General features: G+C 41.4%; 2 protein-coding genes across 8 annotated transcripts in view; one reads left to right on the top strand and one right to left on the bottom strand.

The window, feature by feature from the left end:
• The window catches only part of VPS13B (vacuolar protein sorting 13 homolog B), a 485,973-nt gene extending 477,396 nt beyond the window's left edge, over positions 1 to 8,577 (top strand). For 5 of the 6 annotated variants that reach the window (XM_054815083.1, XM_054815086.1, XM_054815082.1 and 2 more), the window contains 2 exons: positions 581 to 830; positions 6,453 to 8,577. In XM_054815083.1, coding sequence (XP_054671058.1) covers positions 581 to 830; positions 6,453 to 6,707 — 505 coding nt within the window. In that variant the 3' untranslated portion in view covers positions 6,708 to 8,577. The remainder of the gene's footprint in view (positions 1 to 580; positions 831 to 6,452) is intronic. The other variant, XM_054815080.1, reaches the window with a different exon arrangement.
• A 2,852-nt stretch (positions 8,578 to 11,429) lies between these two features.
• On the bottom strand, positions 11,430 to 17,373 carry LOC129203474 (cytochrome c oxidase subunit 6C). 2 transcript variants are annotated; one of them, XM_054818005.1, is made up of 4 exons: positions 17,225 to 17,373; positions 16,061 to 16,188; positions 14,320 to 14,459; positions 11,430 to 11,533 (listed from the first exon to the last, which is right to left on the bottom strand). In XM_054818005.1, the coding sequence occupies exons 2-3, from the start codon at positions 16,172 to 16,174 to the stop codon at positions 14,340 to 14,342; spliced, it is 234 nt and encodes a 77-aa protein (XP_054673980.1). In that variant the 5' UTR covers positions 16,175 to 16,188; positions 17,225 to 17,373; the 3' UTR covers positions 11,430 to 11,533; positions 14,320 to 14,339. The 2 variants fall into 2 exon arrangements, with proteins under 2 accessions (XP_054673980.1, XP_054673981.1); XM_054818006.1 differs by having other exon boundaries at positions 14,331 to 14,459.
• Between the last annotated feature and the right edge of the window lie 9,689 nt (positions 17,374 to 27,062).

Raw genomic sequence — 27,062 nt, 5'->3', positions numbered from 1 at the left:
GGCCTGTGGTCAAGTTAACAGGCTGCTTCCCTAGGAAAGGCTGAGTTATGGCAGTTTGTTTAGGAACATTAAACACGAAGGTAGTGCATAGAAACCCAATCTGCAAATGATGGGCTGCTGATCTGCTTCCAGCTTTGGAACTACAGAGCTGATCTTTATTTAATGGCATTCAGTGAGTTCTTATTTATCATTGCACCGAGCCCAAGAAAAATACTGCACATCTCCAGAAACAGCTGTTAGTGAAGATAGCTTTATTTTCTGCACTGAATTTGTAAGCCACTTCTCAGAGTAATTTTTCTATTAGGATGGGAAATAGTCTGACCTAACATGGTTATTAGGCCAGTTTTGCAGTCAGCGATTAAGGAGTTTTGATAAATAACAGTTTCATTTATTCTCTAAATCTTAAGTCTTACATCTTTCAGTAATGGAGATTTGGAATTATATTTTTAAGTGTAGCCACAGGCTTAAGTAAAAACATTAGTGATCAAAAGAAGTCCTGGAGGATCCAGTGTATAATACTGACTGCTACTTTTTTTTAATTTCTTCTTCTTTTTTTTCTTTTTTTTCCTTGATAATTCAGGAAAATGCTGCAATCTCTAGGAAGGCCAGAGGTCCATATGGCCTTAGATGTCATGATTGTAAGTGGGTCAGGGCAGCAGCATGAAGGCTGCTTGCTGCTCACCTCGGAGGTGCTCTTTGTGGTCAGCATCAGTGAAGACACGCAGCAGCAGGCATTCCCTGTGACTGAAATCGATTGTCTGGAAGATGATCAGCAAAAAGACCTGCTGAAGGTGCAGCTAAAACAACAGAGAGTGCCTTCTGATTTGGAGGTAAAGACTTGAGTATGATTTTCATTCAAAGGTACAAAGTTACACTGGTGATGATACCTTTGGCAATGGGCGTACCCACCTTTGGGTCAGGAGGCCAGAGGTCTAAGTGCCAAACTGGGGGTCTGCTGTTTTCATGCACCTCATAGTTGACTGTTTTGTCCTTTGGATGAAAGGGATGCGTCTCCTCCCTTCTGTCCTCTTATTGATCATGACATTGCATATCTGTGACAGCAGTCCTCTGCGGGAAAAAGTAGAGGAAGTCTGTGTTCTTGGTAAGCACCACCTCTTTTCTGAAGAGGTTTTCATGACTAACTTCATGTGCATGAGGTGTTTATCGTTTTGCAAGTCAGCGTTGCTTCCTGTGCCTACAAAGTCACAGCAAGAACAGTTTGTTTTATTCTTCTGTGAATTCTGTTTTAACAGTTCAGTGGTGCTGATGTGTGCTCCTTTCAGTATGTCTCCTTTCTTGCCACTTCCAATGCAGTGGTCTTACTTGGCCGCTAGCTGTATTTACTTCCTTAGATCTTCCTTCTCCTGCAAATGTTGACTTTAAAATGGATCAGTTGTTTTGCTGAGACTGGATGCACCGAGTGTTTGCCAGTAAGAGCATAAATCCTTCATCTTCATATTGAAAGATCTCTAAGCCATTTGAATACTGAGGTTTTGGATGAATTATCTTATTTTAATGGTAGAAGAATGTTATATTTTTACACTTTCGGGAAACAATGTTTATTGTATTAAATTCTCAAGTGGAATCATATGAGAGATCTTTCAAAAACAAACACGCATGTCCCCGTTGTTGTTTTTATAAAAGTGTGTCAGGTAGTTCATAGACTGCTATACCAGAAATTTCTCTGTTTCAAACCACAAAAAGAACATATGTAAAAGCCCATGAAGTGTGAGGTGTGCCGAAAAGTAGGGGAGGTTTCAGCACCTTCAGTAAAATCCTAGCTTTGTTGAAGTCACTGAAGAATTTTGCCATCGATTCCTGCACAGCAAGAATTTCGTCTGTGTCATGACAGAGTTTGGATTTTTTTTTGTGAAATCTTTTTTTAGTGCTGAATTCTCTATTTACATTTATTGTCTTTCCACTAACCTCAGTCTCACAGAGTGCTGTTGACTGAAGTTGCCTTCTCTCACCACAAAGCTACATGAGGCATTACTTAAATTTTGATGCAAGTGGGCAAAGCTCAGCTTTTTTATCCTTGAATGCTGTGTGGTTGCTGGAGGCACACATCTGACTGAATCCAGACTATCCTGCTCAGTCCAGAGCTACTGTCCTGGAGGGAAGGGGAAGATAATTTGTTCTCCCTAAGGCATTCCATGCACTCAACCCATCCTAACCTAATTTTAGCACAAGCCTAGTTCTCTTTTTTTTTTTTTTTAGGCTGTAGTGTGATGGCTCTTGTCTTTGTATCTGGTTGTCCAAGGGGTGAGCAGTAGGCTGCTGCTCTGAGGAGAAGAGCTGCTTGCCTAAAGGTTGCTGCAAGAGGGTGATGAGGCAGAGGGCCTGCCTGTCTGGGAGAAGGGAAGGTGAGGGACAGGGACCCAAATTCTTGTCTCCACAGCTGCTGCACCTGGGAATGTGTAGGACTTCTGGGCAAGTGGCTCCTGTACGTGCACAGCACAATCCTACATGGCATGTGCAGAGTCCAACGTTCCCACATACACGTGCTAGTACACGCAGTAAATGTGACCTGCTTCAGAAGTACTGGACCAAATGTATGTTTTATTCTGAAGTTCTGGATAGAAATATGGGAGTCCTACTCCAATGGCGTAGCAGTGCCAGGAGCTGTAAGCCATGAGCCACCCAGCCTCAGTACACAATCTCTTCTGCTGATGCAGGCTCTTGAGAATGCAGTGAAAATCTATGGCATGATAAAAGTGGTGAAGAGTGGCTGTGCCCCAGGTGGACCAAAAGCAGTGATAGCAAGACAGCAAAAGCTAAGTGATGCTGTACAAAACAGACCTGCCAAAATATTTCTTCAGAATGTAGATGCTGAAATTTGTGTGAAAATTTAAAGAAATGTGCTATAAGGAGGAGCTGTTGAAAGTAAGGCAGACAACAATAAGAAGGTTTAAATTTATTTTATGCTAAGGCAGCTACAAAATAAAAGATTCCAAAAGCTTCATAAAGTTTTAGTAATTACCTAGAGTTAAGTAACACTCTTTTGTAACTAATGTTTATTATAGTTTTTGCCTTAGTGGATTGGAAAATTTCATACTTAGTAATTTCCTTTCCGCAACTGATCATTTCAGTTCTGTGGTGCTTGGGGTGTTTGTTGTGGGCAGCGCTGGTGCTTCAGCTCCCGCACAAGAGCTTCTAAAAACTCTTTGAATGTGATTAGGAAAAGGAACCTGAGGAGCAGCAAGCTGTGACTTGCAGGTGAGCAAGAGCTCACACAAGCAACAGTTGTAGACCTACATCTACATAGACACGACTCCTAAATGTTAACAATGGTGGACTATCTTGTTGCACTGAAGATGTCCTCAGCTGAAGTGCAGACATGTCTGTACATGATGACATTAGTAAAGATGGCCAGAATTCTTAGCTGGAAAATGCCAGATCAACCAAAATACTATGGTGAGTTTAGCAAAATAGAGGTAATGTTATCAAATGTAAATTATGCCTGTTTTTCTGATTAATTTAGTCAAAGATCCTAGAAATAATGTAACAAATTGAAACATTTCATTTCAACATCATAAAAAGCCACTTTTTTATCTTATTGCTCAGAAAAATAATTGCCAGAAGTTTTGTTTCAGTTTCTCCCCTTCCCTTTCCTCAGCTTTTTGGAACTATTAGGAAACAAAAAAATGAGTTATTCTACAGCTGTAATCACCAGAGATGTTATAAAGCATATTGACCCCTTCAGCAATAGGTTTGCCTGATGGCTTGTTCGCCCCCACAATATAGAACTTAATCCATCTGGCTAGGGATAGCCTGGATGGATTCTTGAAAACTCTGGCACTGACAACATTGTTATTGAAAGGGAAGCATTAATTGTACTTGGATTATCTTCCAAAGTAATTGAGACACTGCTTGCTTCCAGACAGACATCAAACTCAAAAGGCCTCCTCTTCCAGCTGCTCTTGGTATAGATCATAACACCAAGAAGACAGCAAAAAATTGACGGGCCCTGGAATTTCAGATATTCCAGAATTTCTTTGTGATCATCTGCAACAGGATTTTCATGATAGTGCTACATGTTATCACCTCTGGAGCTGAAAACATCTCTGGATTTTTGAGAGCAGTGGAAAAAAAAAAAAAATCCCTAAAGAACCCAATCTCCTGAGTCAGTGTGCACAAAGCAGCCCATCAGTGCTACATACACATGTGGGATGCGCAACAAAGGTGCTGTAGCTACTGTAGATTAGAATTTCTGAAGGCTTATTCTTTATAAGCTGTAACGGGAGGAATTTTAGAAAAATTCTAGAGTCCTTAAACCAAAAGTATGGCCTTCTAGCATGAAAGGACAGGATATCTTTAAGATTCCTCTAGCAGGTGCATAAAACAACCCCTGACTAAGTTTTGATTCATTGAATGGCCTGGCTATTAACATCATAGTTGTTCAAAGTAGTGGGCTAAGGCACTTAGTGACAATGTTAGGTCCCAGTTAGGAAAAAAAGAAAAATAACAGTAATTCCAAGTTTCTGTCGTTGTCTTGACAAAGCTAAACTGAAACTGGCTGGAGAAGCAGACGGTTGCAGATGAAGTCATCTGGAAGCAAGTAGGGTCCCAGTTTCTTTGGAAGACCATGCAAGTGTAGTTAATATTTCCTCCTGAATAATTTTGCTGTATCTGTGGGATATAGCCTGGGGCTGAATGAAGAATGGATTTGCAAGAGTAGGTGAGTGGGATGCCAGCATCCTTCCCACCTCCTTTGATAACTTGGGTCTTTTGGTCAGTGTGGAGGCAGAACTACAACCCAGCTTCCCCTGGGCTTACCTCCCTAGAAGTAGAAATCAGGAAAAAATGTGGAGCTACCTACATGCAAGATTTACCCCATAAATTAAAATCTAGTTTACAGAGGTGGTACTTGAGCATATCTCTCTCCTTTCAACTGGTAAACCAGACTGACTGCTGAGATGATACTTTTTCTGTGCCACCAAACTGAAGACATGGTTCAGACACCATTCCCCACTGTTAGCCTTGAATCTGCTGCAGCAGGCTGCCTTCTGATTTTTCCCTTCCTTTAAGGTCATTCATGGAAACCACACTCTCCTCTGCCCATTTCATCATTTCTGCTGTTTCTAGGCATAGGCTCCAACCTTGAGCTTCTGAGCTTGTTCATGAATCTGCTTCCTTTAGCATTTTTGTGGTGATGATTGAAAGCAGGAGTGTTTCTACTTGCTGAGCAGCAAATCCATCTCCAAAGGCATAGTAAAAAAAGCAGAGGGGACTGTTTTGATTTGGATGTGACATCTGTCACTATCTATCAATCAATCATATTAATTCTTTCTTCAAATAAGCAATGGTTTGTTTAAAATGAGCCTTGCAGTCCAGAGATATGACATGATATTGATTGTGGATATTAAATTGAATCCAATGGCACTGTTTGCAAATATCATCACATCTAGTGAGGCATGTGAAAACTCCCTGAAAGACAGTCAGAAGATAGCAGTCTTTGAATCCTTAGTGTGACATCCAACAAAAAGACAGACATTTTAAACCCTACAAAAAAGAAACTAGTCAGCAGTTCTCCATGTGTAAATAAGGAAGCATCAAAACCTAGCCCTAGGATAGCTTTTTTGTTCATTGTCATATTTTGGAAATAACTTCTAGTCCGAATGACTTTGCTAGTGATACCACTGTAGCATCCGTGGTGATATTTCCGTAATACATTTTTTTTAAACCATGCAACTAGCTTGATGCCTGCTTGCATGCTTTCCCTTCTCAAGCTAGTCACAGTCATCTTCAATTTCTTCTTCTTCAAAAAAAAGAGCGCAACAGTTTGACCTTCCAAAGCCAAGTTTGCTTGCCCATGGCTTTTCACACAATACTTTATCTGGTTGGAACTATGTGGTAGATGCCACCTTTCTGTGGACAGTATTTGTGGAGGGTGTCCCTGCCCATGGCGGGGGGGGGGGGGCGGGGGGGGGGGGGGCGGGGGGGGTTGGAACTGGATGATCTTTGAGGTCCCTTCCAACCCAAACCATGATTCTAAAAAAATGGGCTCCTTTAATTGTACTTTGTGAGGACATGTTTTTGCTAATTAGAATTGCTATTTGATAAGCACTGCCAGGAGCTATTGGCATTATTCTAAAAGGGGTTCAGATGCTTTTCCTATCTACAAAAAGTTGATCTATTGCAAAGATCTACTCTTGACCAAGGTGTCCATCCCTGAAATTCTCAAAGGATGCTGCTTAAATTTTGCATGGCAAAGTTAGAGCTTCTCAGAAGTGTCCAAACCAGTGAAGCAGAGGACTAATCCACCAAGCACTAAACTATGGGAGAACACTGGTGCTTGATTAAAACATCCATTAAACTACTGTAAGAAAAATCCCAGGGAGGAAGATTTTTTTTTTTTTAACTACAGAAAGTAATGTGGAAGTTCCTGTCCTTACTACTAAGTTCAGTTACTGTCAATTACTCATTAACTACTTTATCTTATCTGATTTCAGGCAGATGGAGCTAGAGAGAGACTATCAGAACAACAATACAACCGCCTTGTGGAGTACATCACAAAGACATCTTATCACCTCGCTCCGAGCACCGGGACAGTGCCGACAGTGCCAGCATTGCAAACCATGGCTACCGAGCACCTTCCGACTATAATGAAAACATATCAATATGTAGTTGATCCAAATTTTGCCCAAGTATTCATTAGCAAATTCACCATGGTGAAAAATAAAGCCTTGAGGAAAGGATTCAATTAATAATTATCTGTGGTGAGTACAGTAATATCTTGCCATTTTGAAAGTAATGCTTTCTCTGCAGTAACCAACATCCAGTAGAGATGCATGTCATTTTTGAGGAGGTAGGAGATGATAATAAAGTTAAGCCCAATAGCTTTTCTAATCTTGACAACATTCCTGCTCCCTAGCCAAAATATGAGTTCTGGAAGGAAAGTATTCCAGCAAACGAATAAAGGGAAAAGGAACAGTCTCGGACTATAGCTCAATCAAAACCTTTTTCTTTTCAATAACTAAAAATTGGAGCATAAGGAAAAATCGTGTGCATACAGACATTTCTGCCACACACACAAAATGTGTATCAATACCTACTATATCATATTTTAGGGTCTGCCAGTTTCTGTTATAAACGAGGTTTATAACTCAGCTGTAAAAACTTGCTCAAGGCTGAGCCTTCCCCCCCACACACACACGCACTCCCCCAACATGTACGTCCTGAGGCAAAACATTTTCCCCCACTAAATCTGAAAAACCCAGTGTGGCTGTTTTAAGTTACTAGTGACAGCTGGGTTTTAGCACCACTTTGACCTTAAAATAGCTTCCTTTATTTGACTGAAGTTTTGCAGGACATTAGTCCTTAATGTAAACTAGTGCCTTTGTGTGGTTTGGAGAACAAAACATGAACTACAACATGAATTTATTTTTAAAACTGTCTGTATACAGAAACTTTATTTTATCCACCATCAAATTTTCAGAAGGACATTCAGTGTATGTATGACATTGCGCATTGGCTGGTCATTAGCTGGAAGCCAGTAATATGCAGTTCAAAAATTTAAGAAACAGCACTTTGTCTCCTGAAAAAAAATCTACCAGAAATCTATAAGCTCAGTGTAACATAGATGTGCAGGTGCTAAGTACAGCCTTGTCGGGCCTTGCTTACATCGGATCTGCAACCACTGCCTAGTACATGCTCACTTAAGCCCTAATTCGTTTTATGCTTGTCTTTGAACAAATTAAAGCAGGGATATTTAGAAACATGACCTTTCAAATGTTTGTGCTGAGCAAAGAAGTGAGGTGTTTTGGGGTTGGTTTTTTTTTTTCCAAGTTGATCGAAAAGTATGGACCCACAGGTGCCAATCACATTAATAGTTAATGATGCCATTACAATACATTTACAAATATGATGTAAAACATATCAAGACAAATGAGCTTTCTGCATGTCCTGTTTTTCAGATGTTTTACAGTTTGTAGTAGACAAGAAATCACTGTGTCTCTGGGCACAGATAGATTACTTTATAAACCAAATCCGGCTATGGCAGTTTTATTTTAAAAACCAAAAGCTTACTTGGTTTTCAACTATGCGTGTTACTTTTTTCCCCTTTTCTATGTATTTATGGACATGAATTTTGTCTGGGGAGTCCTGAACATGGCTGGAATTGGGGACAAGAACTGGAATAAAATCTGATCATCATTTGGAGCAGATACATATGCTTTATAGTTAATAATTCTATGCATACTTGATATGACCAAATGCCCAGTAAATAAGAATGTAGTAACTGCAATGTTTTTCTCGTGAGTTCTGTTTTGTTAAAAGGTATTTCTAAAAGCCGTGTCTCTCGTGTACTGAAAATACAGAAGCCTGGGATCTGCATTGTCCTTTTCTGACTGTGAAATAAGCCCATCCATTATCAACATTTCATATGGTGATTTAATAACTTAGTCATTGTTTAAATAACATTATTTAAAAAAAATGTATATGTATATACACACGTGCACACATACGCTTCATTCCCAAATATTTTATGGAAACAGTTTAATACTTCTAATTTTGCATATTGGTGGATAAATTGTAATATAATGAGATTGTTTAAAGAGAATAAAGCTATTCCTATAACAGTTGTTTTTGTGAGTTATTTGGGCATTCAGTACAATGGAATGAACAGGTCACCGTGTAGAACAATGACAAGACAGACATACAAGCTTCACATAGATCCCCATTAGATTCCAGTTGGTCACTGGACTTCATCATGCACCAGAAAATGCAATAGATCATGACAATACTTTGGAAATAAAAAAGCTTGCCAAAAAACATGTGCTGAAAAGTTTTATGCTTTTGTGACTGACAGAATCAAACCTGCGCTGCAGTCACCATTTGAATTAGACTAATCTGTTCATTATTTGTGTAGTCCACAAACCAGCCAAGAGGATGCAAACACACCTGTAAAAAATGAGGGAAGGCAGCAGTTTAATTCCTAAAAGTTTGTAGACTGCAACCATTGTTTAAGATACTTTTTTTTTTTCCCTGGATTATATTCTCCTGGAATAAACACTTGCTTAAATTACACTCTTCTTCAGTGAATTAAGATAGCATCTTTACTGCATTAGGCAGGTTCTTTCTCCCTCTTCTGACCACATGTATGGAAACATGTGTGGAGACGGCATATAAATCAGCCTCTCCTACATATAAGCTGTGTGAACTATGAAAACAAAGTTGTCCAAAGAGCAGCTGCCTGTACTTAGCTGCTAAAGCACTCCAACGTGTACTCTTAAAACATGCCTACTCTCATCATGCTCTTTAGACCTGGAGAGCTCACAACTTCAAATCTATCTTTTTAGTTTGCTTCCAGAACAATCAATCATTCCTCAAACACTAGAGAATAAAGCCAGCCAGCCAAAAAAATTTGAAGGTATGGTCAGACGCATACACGGCAAGACCTTTCCCAAAGTAGTTTAGGTCAAACAAATCCTTTTCAGCTATTATTTCATACATAAATAGAGCAAAAACCTTTACAGACAGTTGGGATGGTCTCAGAGCAGACAAGCATGTTTTTCAGCTCTCATCTCCTAGGAACAGCATGCCAGATCCTGTAACAAGCAACTGATTAAGGGTCTAACTCACACAGGTCTGTCTTGTACTACGCTAAGTCCCACTCCCAATTGTTTGCAAGACAGGATTAGCTGAACTTTTGCTGGCAAAGGCAAAAAGAAAGAAAAAAAAGAACCTTGTGGATTGGTGCCACTTTCAGAAAATGTTAGCCCTTCTGCCCAACTCCTACATGAGGTACCCAGCTTTGCCGTCTCCAGAGGAAAGCAAGTTCTGGGTTTGTTGGCGTTGTCTGCTGAAAGGAAGCACTTGCTTTGCATCCCTTGTGAAACTGTAATATATACAGAAAGCACCAGTCGTAACCTACAGCTGCTCAACACAGACAGTGCCCTTAGAGCTCACCTTTCTTTGTCCTTCTTGAATACATTTAGCCAGAGACATCTGTGAGCTCTGCTGTCTGGGCCAAAAGCTAGCTTCAGTCACAAGACTCGGTTCTTTAAATCAACGCATGCTGGTAACAAAGGAACACAACAATAGCTGCTGTTGGCTGTAACAGTTTAGAAGAAACTTAGAATTTAAAAGTAAATGAATTCCCTGCAACTGGGAAGACTGCAGGGGCAGGAGCTGCACAGGGAGTCAAGGAGTCAGGGAGTCAGGCCTCAGCCTGCACACCTGGCAGTAGCGAGTTTCTCTGCCCCCAAAGCTGTCAGTGTGACTAAAGACCCCTGGCTATTTGAACCCGCAGGCATGCCTGAGAAAATGTTACTCAGTACTTAACGGCATACAATGTTTATTCTGTACATTGGGAAGATAAATGGGTATCATTTGCTATTGTTAGGCTTTGGTTTACATTTATAGGAGCAGGGGTATTTTGATTACTAGATGGTTTCCCCTGCACCACTAATGTCAAACTCTTTGCTTAAAGGAAGCACTGCCTTTATGGAAAGTTTAAATAAAATCCCATGTTGCTCTGTAATAGTGTGCTGGATTGAATACATTACTTACATGCTTTCATTAGTCCAAATGTTGCTCACGGATACCTATGAAGTGTTAAGTAGCTAATGATCCATTTAAAATAATAAGTTACTCCAAACAGGATTTGAACTGAAGACCTTCAAATACAACACAGATGGCTTAATTTGTCACCCTGCTTCACACAAAGCCTGCCCCGCACAATCAGCCCTGACTCCTCTCCCAGCACCCACACCCAGCAATGGAGAGCTGCAGCCCCAGCACCATCGTCAACCTCAGCAGCAGGCAACACACAAACGTAGCAGAGATAAAATCCATGCTTAGCTGACTACTTCAGATATTAAAAAGATGATACATGTCTAGAAGCAGCACGTAAAGATTTTCATTCCCATAGTATCCTAAAATAAGTAGTTCTTCTTTTGCCTGCTTTTACCCTCTTTCCCCTTTTACATCAAATATATGTGAACATACCTACAGTTGAGAGTCATTTTCCAATTAGAGTAACATTCCATGTATAAGAATGGGCACTTGCATAGTTTGTAAGTCGCAATGTAACAGTTTGCTGCTGTTAAGGAAGGCAATGCAGTGATGGCAGCACAAAAAGATAAGGTCAGCTAGTATATCTCCAGAATTCCTCTCCAAATTCTTTCATCTCAAGGTCGGTTCACCTTCAGAAGCCAGAAATCCCGCCTCTTCCTTCTCTAACATCTATCCTCTTGCACATCCCCATCAGCAGCAAAGACAACCTAGCTGTAACTGCTTTGGGATATACCTTGTTATCGCATGTGGAATTTGGCCAAAGCAAAGATGCAAACAATTCCGGGGGCGGGGGGGGGGACGGGACGGGACGGGACTAGACTAACTCATATTGAGCCATTTATGAAGACTTTCCACCACTCTTCCTACCATCTGAGCATTTAAGCATTTCAACATCAATGAAGACAACTAAGCACCACTGACATGTATTTTATTTATTGAGTTACATTAGAACATGCCACGCACTGAAGTGAACAAATAAGGTTCGGTCATCAAGTCTCCTTAGACTGAAGGGGATCTGCAAGATAAAAAAAAATACTAAGTTATGTTGGACAAACTTCGTGCTCTAAGTAAACATATTAGTATGTACGAATGCAAAGCAATAGAGAGAAACGTTTATGTGGTGGTTTCGTCTAGAGGAATTCCCCCCGTTATTTCCTGATGGTTTAAGATTCACACACCCTTCATGTGGCAAACAGAAGTGAAACATGGAACAAATCAAGAGCTGGAACAATACTGCACAGCACGTCAGATTCACTATCCATGCTGCACTGATAACTGAATCAATCTTCCTAAGGGCCTGAAAGAGAAAGGAATGCAGCTTTCAGATAGGAGCCAGAGAGGAAACAAGTGGTGTAGGCAACCTACCAAGGAAGGAAGAAAACCAAATTCAGATTGCTTCTCCCCATTATACTGAACACAATCCAAGACCAGCTGTGCTCCACGACAAGAGTCATGCAAGCGGTTAGCACCAAACTCTTAGTCTAGCCTTACTGTATTACTGAGCACGCTGCAGAAGTAGGATACTGCTCAAATTTATACTTGCACTTAGTTTCCATTATCAGTATCGCCACACAATGTCCATGCCAAGTAGAAGAAAGAGTGTAAATTCACACTTAGCTACCAATTTTCCTATGTGTCCAGGGGGAACAAACTCAGTGCAGACTTCCAAGTTAACACCTTAACTTGTGAATTCTCCTCCCTGCCTACCCTACCCCTTCCTCAACTATGGGGTGAGTATTACATGAGGGTCAAGCACAGTATTTACTGCCACACACAGAATATATTCCAATAAAACAGGAGAGGTAAAGCATGCATGACCACTGTACTCTTTAGGTAACTATACCAAAAAAAGCATCACATTCAACCTCCAGTCAACTTCCATACCTAAGATTTAAGCTATTGAGGAAACGAAAATGTCTTCCATATGTTCTGTGTACTTGTCCTTTTCACAGTCTTTTTAGAACATTTGAAACACTGGTATTGTTTTCCCCTCCTTCTACTTATGTATTCACGTGCAGGCACAAAAACACCTAACCTCTTTCTGCTACGAAGAATTGAAAAATACCAGTTCTTACATAAATCGGCTAAGGAATAAGAAGCATCAGCAATTCAAACAAGATCACATATGAAGATTTGTCTTTCACATTTTCTTTTGAGCTGGTGTAATTAAGGAATGGAAGAAATGTTTAGGAAACATTTAATTTTAACAGGTGCACACAATGTGCAACTTTTTTTTTTTAAGCTGCAAATGGAAACATACGCTGAGAGTGGAGCTCCGTTTGTACTTGAAAAAAATCCTGCTCATGATTCCAATTAAATATTCAACAAGCATCCCTGTTGCCAGTGTTTGTTTCAAATGATTTTACCACCAGATGGCCTTTCAGAATACTCTGATGAAGGCCACCTGACTAAAGAATGCAATTCTAATGTCTAAGAAAGTTTAAGAGTATCTATATATTAGCAATAGGACCAAACCAAAGGCAGAATTACCAGCAGTAAAACCAGGTAAATTTATCGTATCATTATTTATCTTTGTTGCAGTCATAGCTAAAGAGCTAAAGAACAGGAGTTTCCCCCTCTTACCGAGGGGGGGGAAGACTGCCATAGGTTTTTTTCATTTCTTTTTAAATTTGTTAGAGGAGCTGGAGCTCTTTTTATGTAATTGTGTTATGCAGAAACCAGACAGTTGTAGATTGTCACACAACAGAATTTAGTATTAATAGTGTTAAGTACAAATCTTTTATTCAATCTTGCTGCTTTAAGCAAACAGGCTGAGAAAATCCAGCTGGCCAGGATAATTAGACCCACAGATTATCACGTAATGATCACAATATGAAAACATTCCAAAAGAATGAAAAAGCTATCATTCTTGATTAGTTAGAAGTCATTTTAAGAGAAGCAGAGAACTCAATGTAAGAAATTTGGATCAAGGGGGAGGAATTCTTTATTGAGTTGTCACATCATGAGCTTGTGCAGTTTAGTGAGCGTGCTTATTAATAACTATGATGAGGTTGAAATCAAGACCTTTTTTCCCTGGTGTTATGACAACAAGTAAGAGAGAACCAAGTTTGGTAGTCTTCAAACAAAAAGGCAATGTTAAGTGATAGGAAAACAGTATTGTGAACAAAGTTCTGTTCGAGCTTAATTCAGTACGGCAAAAATCTGAATATTAGTACACAACATGCCATTGCGATTTTTATCTATCTATCTATCTATCTATCTTTAAATGTCTTTCCCCTCACGACTAGTTATCTTCCCCCTCTCACCAACCTCAAAAGACGAAAGGATGTGTGGAAGCTGTCTCTGTTTCTTACATTAAGGTGCATGCTATGAGAGAGAAACAGCCTCTCCATTTTCTCATTCACTGTACCACCACAAGTACCTAAGCAGTAGATACAGACAGCCCAAAGCTAAGCAGTCTGAGATGTGACCACATCAACATAACAGTGGTATCAGGCAAGTCTTACAGTTCAATACAAGAGCTCTGTCTCCTCTCTGTGACTGCATGAGGAGGGAAAGGCCTGGCATCACTCTGTGCAAGTCTCCTACACCGCACAAGTTAAACACATTACCCAAAAAGTATTCAGGAGCTTTCTATTCTGCGCTTACTCCCTGCTCCCCAGTTCCCATATTTCTTCATGTTTTTACTACCCTGAGATCTCTCGAGTGCAATTTGTATCCTTTTTCTCTGGGAGCACCTTTCTATTTGATCAAAAAGGAAGCACAATGATCAATTAGAAGCACAATGTTTCACTGAAACAATCTAACTTACTCTTGTTTTAATGCAGAGGAGCTTATTACCTGTAAATTACCTGTTACCATCATTTGGGCGGTGCAGACTCAAACACACCAGCTGCTCTCATAGCTTCAAAGTCCTTCATAGGATCATAGTTTTTATAGAACTCTGCATAAGCTCGTTTTCTGGGCTCAGCAACTCCAAACTGGAAAGTAACACACAGAAAATTAAAACTTGCAAAGCTTGACAAACAGAATTCTTTTTCTATTACTGCTATGATTTGTATCAGTGGATATCAGTCTAAAAAATCCACAGTTCAAACCACCATTGGTCAGGAAAACAAATGTCTGAAATAAAACCTTAAAAAGAAAGTCCATTACAAGATAGCACATTACACTTTATGATCCAGAAACACTCCACCTACATTGACACTCAAGCGTCCAATGCCTTCCCTGCTAATAGTTTTATACGTAAAACATGCCATTATGGCAAGTTTCGTGACTGTAAGCAGCTGCAAAACTACAACTCCAGATGAAATGGCATCCTAAAACAACGTATTACATTTCAGCTACACTGTAGGTCAACTACAGAAGTCTGATAAAATTTTACAAGACTGCCAAGCCAATCTTACAGCTCACAAACACAAAAAGACATGATCCTGACTCCTTGGATACTCATTCACCTGAAGCACAGGGATATGCTCAAAAACCCCCCAAAGATGCGAGGGAAAGTCCAGAAGTCCATGGTGGGTTTGTTCAACAGTATCTAACAGGTAATGACTACTAATCACTACTGAGATCCATGTTACTTGTTCTAAATATGGTCTGCTGCCTTACTAGTGTATTAATGTGAGAGTGCCAAATAAGGCATAAAGCCACAGACTATTAAAAAACATTATATTGTAAGTCTGACCACAAACAAGCTTGCCTACCTCTTAGCACATGTGTTAAGTAGATGTTAAGCTTCGACTGTGCAAGTTTATTGTTTCTGATAGACATTCATTGATGTCTGAGAAGTTTAAGTCAACTGTGATATTTTTGTGATGAACAACCTGAAATTAACCTAATTTCTAGTCACTTTTATCAATAGCTTCCTGACTACTCAAATGCTGCAAATAATATATGAAGTAGTTCAATGGGCAAACCAAGATCCAGTTCTTCCACAGGAATTCAAACTGTGTTGCTTGCTGTGTGTATGAGATCCGAGAATTATTTAGTAAAGGCATAAAGAACAACAACCACTCTTATCTTTGTCAGAAGTCTCTTAAGGACCACGAAAACCAAACTCCAATCTGTAAGTGGGTTTTTTTTGGAAATGTAATGCTCCATTTCCACATGCTACTTCAAAAGAAAGGATAAAAGGACTGTACTAGTCTTCCCCACACCAATATCTTCAGTGTGAAGGACGGGTTTTCCAAATTGCTTATGAGCAAGTTTCCTGAAATCAGTCTAGAGCTAAAAGACGCCTGACAACTCTCTCAAGTCTCAGATACCATGACAGAGAGAGACACAGACTATCTAGAGTTAACGTGCATCAATCATGCAAATGATCAAGAGCCATCTGGGACTAGGACACTCAAGGTTGTCATGAATTACGTGATCACAAAGCTTAAAGCATCAGGTTATTCGTATCATTTTTTCAAATGAAGATTAGGAAGATTTATTTATGTTCTGGAAACATGCTTACAAAAACACATTACTAAAGCTTTCTGATGAATAGGTCAACCAAATCTCAACAAGAAAATATTATGAATTCTTAAAACACTCTAATGAGTCCAGTTTATAATTGAATGACTACAGATCTCACCTTGTATAAAGCCGCACATCCCACAGATACAAAAAATGCCCCAAATAGGTGAAACTTCATCCGCCTGGCCAAAAGGCGCCGCATTTGTGGCTTAGGCAATAGTGCAGACGACATGGTGATTATATTTTCTAGAAGGGGAAAAAAAAAAGAATTGTGGGACAAGAAGCTCTACTTAAGTAATTTTCTGTAACTCTACTGAATAACGATCGTGCATTTTGAATTGTGTAATAATCATCCTCACAACATAAGCAACAACACTCCTCTCTATTTGACTTTTCAATGACAATATTTAAGGGACAACATTCAAGGATGACCTATTTATGCCATGAATCTAGGTAAGTTTTCATACTCATGTCTAGTACTCGTGGAATCAAGACTGACCTTCACTGTTCATACTAAATCCTTACCTCCCTGCAGGGTCTACCATTTCAGGCCTGCTGTCCCGATGTTCACATCACAAGACATTCAGAACATTGATCACATTTTATTCACCTCTGTGGAAAGGCACATGCCTCTTGAACTAGTTTGTGGGGGGGGGGGGGTGGTTTTTGGGGTTTTTTTTAAAGTAACTGCAAACCCTATTGCATTGAAGGATTTTTTTTTTTCTATTTGGTAAGATTTCACTAAAAACCTACAAGGCCTGAAGCAGGCGGCTCTATTTAAACGCAAGGTAAACGTTCACTCGGCAGGGAGCGGCTCCGGGGCAGTGCTGCCCGCAGGGTCCTGCCCTCCGTGCAGCCTCCTGCGCTCACGGGGCCACGGAGCGGGAGCGAGGACCAGGAGGTGGCCCAGCTGCCCCCAAAGGCCTTGGTGCTGCCCACGCCCACTCTTTCATATTTAAGAGGAAGCGCCGCAAACAGGCCCCTCTCCGGCCCGCAGTTACCGGAGCAAGGGGCCGTAGTGCCGCGGCCAGGCTGAGACAAGCCGCTCACTGGTTCCTCCTCTCACAGAAGGCGCTCCAGCCCCTCGCTGCCCTCCAGCGGGGCGTCCGCCGCCGCAAGGCCCGTCCCCGCCACCCTCAGGGACGCGCAGAGGTCACGGGCTGCCGCGAACGGGCCGCGGGGCCGCAGGCCGGGGGAGAACGGCGGCGGCGGCGGCGGCCGGGATGAGGGGGAGAGAGGGGACCCGCGGCAGGAGGAGGGGGGAGCGCGAGCGGGGCCTCACCTCAGCGCGCGCCCACCAACGTCCTTCCGCCCCGCCGGCCGGGCACCCTCTGCGGCCCCACTACCCCGCATGCGCGGGAGGCGGTAGCCCGGCTACGGCGAGCGGCGCGGCTCAAACCCGGCACTGCGCGCACTCCTGGGGCGGGGGAGGGGGTGTTTCGGCCTTATGCGGGACCTGTGTCGTGGGGAGCAGGGACAGGAGCGATCGCTCTCACCGTGTCGGGCCCCGCCATTGCCGGGCAGGAGTCAAGGGAGAAGGGCGTGCCACCCACCTGAAGGGCGCCCAGGGCAACACTGCGGTGCCGAGAGGCTCAGTAAGGGGCCTTCCCTCGCCTCGGGCCTCCTGGGCACCCAGCACCCTTGGCAGGCGCAGCAAGCTCCACGCGGGCAGCCTGCCTGCCGCCAAGGCGCTCGGTTCCTCCGCGCTGTGCGCTCAGGCTACACCTGAGGGTGGCGCGGAGCAGAGGCGGGCGCATGGAGAGCCCTCAGTGAAGCCTGCCAGGCTGAGCTGGACCAGGCCGAGCCGCAGCCCTCGGGCCAGCTGCGCGCTCAGTGCCCCATCGCTTCCCTGACAAACCAGTGCCCTCCACCCTTCCCGCACACGTCAGTCACTTTTCCAGATCCCCAGAGTGGCCGTCAAACCCAGCTGGCCCGTAAAACCAGAATACATGAAATAATAATCTTTATAGAGTTTGCTAAGAATGATTGGCCAAGCCTAGAAAAAAATTAAGCAATTTGTAATCCTTTCTAGATACCCCTTGGACAGTTTTTGTGCCTTTCATGGAAATGAGGCACGTGTGCTTTGCCCATGGTTTCCACCTACTCACCACCTGCATATGGGATTGTCGTCATTTTTATTCCTGGGGAGTCTCTGTGGGATTTATGCTAAATGCTATAAATTCCTGTCCTGAAAAAACAGAAGCCCCTCCTGTGCAGTGAAGGTATTCGTTCAAGCTTTGCACTCCCTTGCCAAAATCATCAGAACCTGACATCAAATGACAGAGGAGATGAGCCCTTAAAACTGAAGAGAAGTTGCTTTTCCTTTGATGGAATTGAAGAAGAAAGTGTCAGAATTGCAAAGAGAAATCATACAGCCGCGGCTACAAGCTGGGAGAACGGTCTTTGCAAAGGCAGTCTGAAGAGATGCAATTTGGACAACGTTCCTTAAACTGAAGAAAAGTTTGTTACAATAGTTGAGACAAAAATGAAGAATGTCTGTCCAAGAGTTTTTCCTGTGTGGATTAACAAAAAAAGCCAAATGTTAATGATGTTATGCAGAAAGAATGACAAGATCTATCTATAACCTGAGTGTGGGGGTCTAAGGAAACACCCAAGTCCACAAGGTCCACGCTGTTCCTGAGGCGAGCACATGCAGTCATTCGGGGAAACCAGGAAAGAAATGGCAGGGAGAGTTGTCTAGGGGATTTTAAAAGCTCCACTCAACTTGCCCTCATATTATGCAATGTCAGAAAAAGAGAATACAAAATTAATTGGAATAAAAGCGTAGCAGGTTTCATGACTACTACCATTATAAATTATTTATTAGGAATTTTCCTATAAACACCAGTCTTGGTAAGACAGAATATTTTGGTGGATGGACCTAGGTCTGCAAACAAAAAAATCTTGATTGCTGTTTTCAATAGCTTACTTCATGGCTGGCCAGATCATTAAATTCTTTTCTATGTGACCAGTTTCCCCATGTGCCTGAGATACTGCTGGCTAGGCATCTTTGTCTTATAGTTAAGATGCTAAATGAAGTGCTAATTGTTATTATTCTTTGGCGTCATTGCTGTGGAATATACAGCCAACTCCTTATTGTTCTTTTTGGGACTGTGCAAATAAGGGATAAAAAAAGGATAGGGGATACGCTGGAGGATGATCCTTGGAAGGAGGGCAGAGATAACCAGCTCCATTAAGTCAGTGCACAGAGCTGCTTCCTGTCGCTCCAGTTTCTGAATGGATTATAAGACTGAATGAGGTTCTGGATCCAAGTACACTGAAGCAAAAAACCTTCTGAGAACGCTGAGGCATATAGCACACAGACAACAGCAGTCATTTCCTCCCCAGTCCCCCCAGTCCCTGGGGTTTCTGGCGCCTGCTCCAGTTGTCTTTTGGACATGAGTGTTAGGACCATTTGCTCAAAAGGTGCCACAGTTACCAAACTAGAGTCTGCAGTGCTCTTTTCGTCTCCAAAATACTGTAACACCAGCAACAGTTGACACTTCTTCATGGTGTCCTTAAAAGGGATCATCTTTGGCATGAAGGCAGGCATCAATGCTAAATCATTTCTTGCTTATGCTCCATTGAAATTTAAAATAAAATTTACCTCTGACTTTAGTGAGAGAAAATTTAGGCAGTGAATCCTTGTCTTTTCCACAGAGAGTGCCAGCTGTGATACTTAGGACTGTACTTTCTGTGGTGTGAACTGGAGCTGACTAGGAACAGGACTGTGACCATCAAGTGATTTTGCATATGCCACAAAAAGTCTTTAGATAATCATAATCTGGATCAAATTAGAACCAAAAGTCAACTGGAAAAAGATCACATGGGACATCAGCAATCCCCTGAGCCAGCTGCATTCTTAAATAGTTTATTATAAAATCTACTTCTCTATCACAAAATTAAAAAAAATAAATAAACAATGCTATGTGCCACATATGAAAATGCATACATTTGTGCTCCTCCTCCTGTTTCTGTGCCAGAAATTAACTAATCGAATACTGTCTTACCACCGCTGTGTCAACATCAGTCAATGGTGCTGTGGAACAAACAAAGACCTTGTGGCACAAGAAGTTATTTAACAGAATTGGAATGGCAGCTGAACAAAAAATGAGGGTGAATCAATGATTCCTAAATGGAAAAAGTCAAAAATTAGTAGGGGGAAGAAAAATATTTTTGTACTTCCAAAAGGGCATTATAAACAAAGGAGAAGAAAAAAAAAAAAAAGCAGAAGTTCAAATCAGAATAAATGGAGCGGACAAGGATTTCACAAGCCTTTGTTTATTTTGTGCATGCTTCTGAAATAGAAAAATCTCAAAAAAAGTAATTTCTTAAGTTTTGTTCAGCTTGTAAAGAGAGAGATTTTGGTATTTTTATACACATCAAATAGTGATACAATTACATGAATGATCCAGTGTTTGGTACCACCATGAGCTATATTGTTAAAAAAATTTAACTCAGCTATTTCCCACGTTCCAGACTTGCAGTCAAGACATGGCTGATGCGTGCATTCAGGCCCAAGAACTAGAAAACACATCAGGTTCCACAGCTCAGACATGAACATTCATGTGTTAACTTTTTTCCCACTTTTTTTTCTGAACTGGAGTGTGGTTCTGTATCAATTGTTCTCACTTTGAAGTCCTCCAGGTTCAGAGGGCCTATCTGAAATAGATACACTGCTTATTTCAGCAACAGGAAAACCTTGTTTAGATAAACTGGATTTTGAAACAAGTAATACATTATATATGTGTCATTCTTACCTAAAAGTTTGATTTAGACAAGTCTAAGTCGTCATTCATTGCCAGAAACATTCTACATTATTATCTGATTTCTTAGGAAAAACCAAACCCACACCCACCCAAGCACCTCCTTCCTGTCCTGTGCTCAAATCCATTAAAATGATGCCAGGATTCTTTTGTCTTAGGTGTTTTTAAATGTTATACAGCCTGTCTGCAATGGAAATAGAATCATCAAAGACAAAGTTTTTATACTGTTCCTTCACTCCTCTGTATTTGCCGAGAGGTGCCTTACTCTGGGAAAGTTTTTTCATTCATTGTACATGCTTTTCCAGACAGAAACCTGTGGAGTTAAACCACCTTTACAGAAAAATACTCCAATCTGCAATTTAACCAGTCAACACATAAAATTGTTGCATGTAATTCAGTCGCCACAGTCCTGCTTCAGCAAATGACAGCAAATGACAGCAAATGACATCAGATGTAGGCCACAAGCATTTCTAGGCTGGGTTCAGCTCCAGAAAGTGTCCAGGGTTGGAACAGCGTGGGAGCAGAGTTTCTCCTTTTGACAATGAAAGGAAGGACCACAACACAAGGACAAAAGGCCAAGCTTTTCACGCTCCTTTTCAAAGCAGTTTGGTTGATGTGCTGTGACATGCTTTAGTTTCACATGAGGTAAAATTCTGTAGGTCCAAACATCATCTACCATATGGAAACTGTCATATGACGATGTCTGCATGACCTGCCCAGCAATCCTGCTGAGTCTAGACACAAGCACCTGGTACATTTACTTGTACTCTCCTTGATCATGGGTGTGTTACAGTAAGTCCAAGCAGTAGATTCATGGATACCCTTCAGTATCATGGAATCATAGAATGGTTTGGGTTAGAGGGGACCTTAAAGATCATCTAGTTCCCGTTGTCCTATCACTACATGCACTTGTAAACAGTCCCTCTCCAGCTTTCCTGTAGGCCTCTTTAGGTACTGGAAGGCTGCTCTAAGGTCTCCCCAGAGCCTTCTCTTCTCCAGGCTGAACAAGCCCAACTCTCTCAGCCTGTCTTCATAGGAGAGGTGCTCCAGCCCTCTGATCATCTTTGTGGCCCTCCTCTGGACTCACATGTCCAACAGCTCCCTGTCTTTCTTGTCCTGGGGACCCCAGAGCTGGACACAGTACTCCAGGTAGGGTCTCATGAGACCAGAGGGGGAGAATCACCTCCCTCGACCTGCTGGTCACACTTCTTTTGATGCAGCCCAGGACATGGTCGGCTTTCTGGGCTGTGAGTGCGCATTGCTGAATCAATGCTGAGCTTCTCATCCACCAACACACCCAAGTCCTTCTCCTCAGGGCTATTTTCAATCAGTTCCCTCTGGATGGCATCCCTTCCCTCCAGCATGTTGACCACAGCACACGGCTTGTTGCTGTCGGCAAACTGGCTGAGAGTGCACTTGATCCCACTGTCCATGTCGCCGACAAAGATGTTAAACAGTACCGGTCCCAATACTGACCCCTGAGGAACACCACTTGTCACTGGTCTTCACTTGGACATCGAGCCATTGACTACAACTCTTTGAATGCGACCATCCAGCTAATTCCTTATCCACCAAGTGGTCCATCTGTCAAATCCATGTCTCTCCAATTTAGAGACAAGGATGTCACGCAGGACAGTGTCAAATGCTTTGCATAAGTCCAGGTAGATGACGTCAGTTGCTCTTCCCTTTATCCACTAACACTGTAATCCCACCATAGAAGGCCACCAAATTTGACAGACATGACTTGCCCTTAGTGAAGCCATGTTGGCTGTCACCAGTCACCTCCTTATTTTTCAAGTGCCTAAGCATAATTTCCAGGAAGATCTGCTCTGTGATGTTACCAGGCACAGAGGTGAGACTAACCGGTCTATAGTTCCCCAGGTCTTCCTTTTTTCCTTTCATAAAAATGGGGGTTATGTTTCCCCTTTTCCAGTCAGTGGGATCTTCACCAGACTGCCAGGACTTCTCAAATATGATGGAGAGTGGCTTCGCAAGTTCATCCACCAGTTCCCTCAGGACCCACAGATGCATCTCATCAGGTCCCATGGACTTGTGCACCTTCAGGTTCCTTAGACAGTCTCAACCCTGATCTTCTCCTACAGTTTATTTTCCCAGTCCCTGCCTTTGCCTTCTCCGACTCGGTCGGTGTGGCTCAAGCATTTGCCATGAAGACTGAGGCAAAAAAGTCATTGAGTACCTCAGCCTTCTCCATATCCCAGGTAACCAGGTGTTCTGTTTCCTTCCGGAGGGGCCCCACATTTTACCTTGTCTTCCTTTTATCACTGACATACCTATAGAAGCTTTTCTTGTTGCCCTTGATATCCCTGGCCTGATTCAATTCTATCAGGTCTTTTGCTTTCCTAACCTGATCCCTGGCTGCTCGGACAATTTCTCTGTATTCCTCCTAGGCTACCTGCCCTTGCTTCCAGCCTCTGTAGGCTTCCTTTTTCTGTTTGAATTTGTCCAAGATTTTCAGTAGTCCCAAGCCATTGAAACAAGGAGTGTTCTTCATACCTTAATAGGGTTTAGATCAGACCTTTTGTTAGCTTCTATTTTTCCTAGATGTGACCAGTGATCCTCTGACCTCCAGGAAAGTGGCCAACTGCTGTTGTTCATACAGATATCATTTTGTTCAAGGGATTAATTCTGCCGGAAACCAACAGACCAACTTACCTGAGGGTGTACAACAGTGTCTGTGCAGTGGGAAAGCCTCCTTCAACTAGAAGACTGGACTCACTCTCCACAAGGCACTACATTTGGCCCCTACCTTGGTTAGGTTCAACATGCTTGCTCTGGGCAGCTCTTGGCTCAATGTGCCCTTCGGGACTGCACCCCAAGGGAGTGACACCTAAAAATGTGCAGCTGTAGAATTTAACCTGGAGACATCTGTGCCTTTTATTTGATTTACCCAGTACAATATGGAGTGCTCATTCTGACAAAAAAGACTGGCCTGAGTCACGTGTAAAGTGCCACTATTGCAGTTGTTTCCTGTGACAAGTTTTTTAGACCTTTTCTCATAGGTTTCTAAACCTCTCGGTTTAGTCTGTTTTAATTCATGTTGAGGTGATGACATGGTAAGTGTTACAAGATGTTGGCAAATTTTCCTTTCTAGGTCTGAAATGACAGTCTAGAACGAAGAGGGGTCTCTTTCAGATATGCTGTGACTTTTATCATCATGCTGCAGTCACGTCAACCAAATTGTGTCCATTTATGAAAAGAGAGTTATAAACACAATTAAAACTAAAACTAAAATAACAGTACCCCAGAGATTACGTATTTCTTGACCTTTTTATGACCTGGTGAACCAATCATGAGCCTGAAAACTTGTCCATTGTTTCCAATTACATCACCTGGTCTAACAAAAGATATCCCCTCTTCCTAAAAAAATGCCATTGCTTTTGTTTATTTTGGTGTTGGAAGAACCTATTGACTTAGGGTTGCTATGTTGTGTAAAGGCTCTATAGCTTTTATTTGGTATTTGTGGTACTTCAAATATAATAGATGTTCTTTACAATTGTAACTTTGGCAACACTTGAAGTCCCAGCAGTCAGGGAGTCTGCGACTACAAAATCCCCAGTGGAATTAAAATCGATGTTGGGTTATGGTCCCAGGTTCGAAAGGTGAGGCATTGTCGGAAGTGTGAGGCTTCCAGAAAGTAGTCAAATCATCTATTCGTGTTTTTTTAACAAACTTGTTATTGGCATAAACTTTTAAAAATATGTATATTTAAACCAGCCTGTTTTAACTTTACTGTTTTGTTTGAAATAACGTAATTAGGAATTTGTGGATCTCGGGTTTCTAAGCATTGAAATTTTTGAGCTTCATGATTAACAAAACTGGCAATAGATAACAGCATAAGCAACCTTAGTTAAATATATTTTGATACATTTTCCTAAGACAAATTTAGCCATGTTCAATACGGCATTACATGTAAACGTCTGGAAAAATTGCAGCGTTTTTCCAAGCAGGAGGCATGAGATTACTATAATCCATAGCCTCCACCACAGTATTAATTAGCATGGCTCACTAACCAGGGATGTAATATTTGTAAATGAAACTCTAGAAGGGCATCAGTAAGGAACAGGATGTTGAAGCCAAATGGAAAACATGAACCAATAAAAAGGCTGAACTAGCTAGAAGTGCAAGCTCAGCCTTTGAAGTTAGTTCAAGTACTGCATGCTTTAATTTTGGTGTAATCTTATGATGGGGGTACAAACAAGAACTCAGAAACAGATTTTGTAACATTTGGCCCAATTGTAGATGAATCAGTTTGTTGATGGTTACCAACAATTGCACAGCCAGAGAAGCTGTGGTCTTTGTTAAATTAGATTGAATAATTGGCTTCAGTGGGAGTTTCGGGTGCAGAGCAAATGAAGTGTCACGGCCCTTGACTGTCGTAAGATTCCTTAGCAGAGGCTAAGCTTTTGCGTTCAGAACAACCTGAATATGGATTCAGAGAAAATAAGTCCCTCAAGAGTTCATTTACTCACTCCTCTGCCCCAGTATAGGTCTGAAAATACGTAGTCACTCCGGGCAGATGTGCATATCTTATCTGTTTGTAGAACCCCTCTGATGACAATCAGGATACTGAAAGCTCTCTGGGGAGTTTGTTTCCAATGCTTAACTATTGTCTCAGAATACAGTCTGTGATTAGTACTACATTACCTTGGCAAGCCCAACTAAGCCTAGGTATTTCTGTGTGTTGATTTTGCTTTGCTTTGTTGTTGGTTTGTTGGGTTTTTTTAATATACTTTCACATGGAGCTGCAGTGACAAAGCAGTGCTGCTTTCCCGGTGTTTCAAGCAGGGGAAAAAAAGAAAAATCACTGGTTTTGTCCTTCGGACAGCTTTCTGAAGGCCTACTACTGCCAGGTGCTGAGCACCTCTGAAGATGTGAATTAAGGGAATGAATTTCAATATATTCAGTGAATTTCAGGATCAAGCAGCCAGGAGTTAAGACAATTTCGAACTGGAAGATGAACAGACTCATACACACTCTCTGTTTTTAGGTCAAGCATTCAGTTCATTAGTTTGAAAATAGTAAGTTATCGTAGTCTTTAGTGAATGGCCCAACACATGCTAATAATTACTTTCTCATTTGGGAGAAAAAAGAGGGAAAGTTAATTTTTTTTTCTTGCATATGCTTTCTAGAGGAAAAAGAAGTCTCATAAAATGCATTTATTTTCTCTTTCCAGCAGCCATGCAGACCTCTGGAAAGAGCCATATTCCTTAACAAAGCAGGCATAATGGCTCTATCCTCTGAAATGCAAGTGGGTACAAACACAAACATTTTAATGAAACGTGAAGACCTTCATTTAAAAAAAGTACACAGAAGAAAATGGTTGGAAAATTGTATTAGGGAAAAGATTATATACACCAAACTTAAGCCCTGTGTGATTATGACAGTAAAATAGTTCACCAAACAAGGTAATTTTATGCACATACATGTATAGTGTGTGTATATATATGCACACAAGCACACACAAATCCAGGAAGTATAGATTTTTATAGACATGTATACATGCCTGTATACACATACAAAAATGCAAAGGTGTAAATTCCTCTAGAGGCATGACCAATTCAGTTCCCAAAATATCTTTTTCAGGAATGAGTGGTAAACCAATCAGGGTCTGGGGTTTGCAAAACCAATACTGATCAGCTGGGCCTCGCAGTGGGATGAAATTCATTTAGTTGCCTACAGGTGAAAACTAGTAAGAATGCTAAAAGCTTGTTGATTGCATTTACCAGGCCATAAGCACCGCGGCCTATTCTAATGAATATTTCCAATGAAATCTCTGTATTTACTGACTTTGACAGATGGGGAATATTGCATAAGCTATTGTGTGCCTGTGCATTCCTTGAGTGTGATGCTGTGTTTTTTTCTTGCTTGCCTTGTCATTTGTTTCATTTAACTTTCTCATTAATGGCACAATTGCTTTGCTTTGTTCGACAATCCTTTTCTGAGAAGCGAGTATTACTTTCTTTTTAAACTTCTTGCCAACAAAAGATTTTCAAACGCATATGGTACAGAGGAATCATGTACAAGATTGTTTTAGAGGAAAAAGTAATATCTAAAATTAAAAGCACAAATCCACTTACTACATTTCCACTTCTCCTTTGACATGAAAACTTAACACGAGAAATGCACACAGTTCATCAGCATACGCTGAACAAATACATAATTAACGTGGAATAAGCAATGCTGTTGTCAACGCTTTCACATATGGTACCATGGAACTAAAATATTTTAATTAGTAGAGAAACAGAGGAAAATGCAAGCAAATGCAGCATGTGCTTGATGTAGAAATTAGCTTGGCTCAATGAATATTAAAAATAAGAGAATCTCATCTATACC

This window comes from Grus americana, chromosome 2, assembly GCF_028858705.1.
Source record: "Grus americana isolate bGruAme1 chromosome 2, bGruAme1.mat, whole genome shotgun sequence".
NCBI classification, from domain to species: domain Eukaryota; kingdom Metazoa; phylum Chordata; class Aves; order Gruiformes; family Gruidae; genus Grus; species Grus americana.
This window is presented reverse-complemented; position numbering and strand designations above follow the sequence as displayed.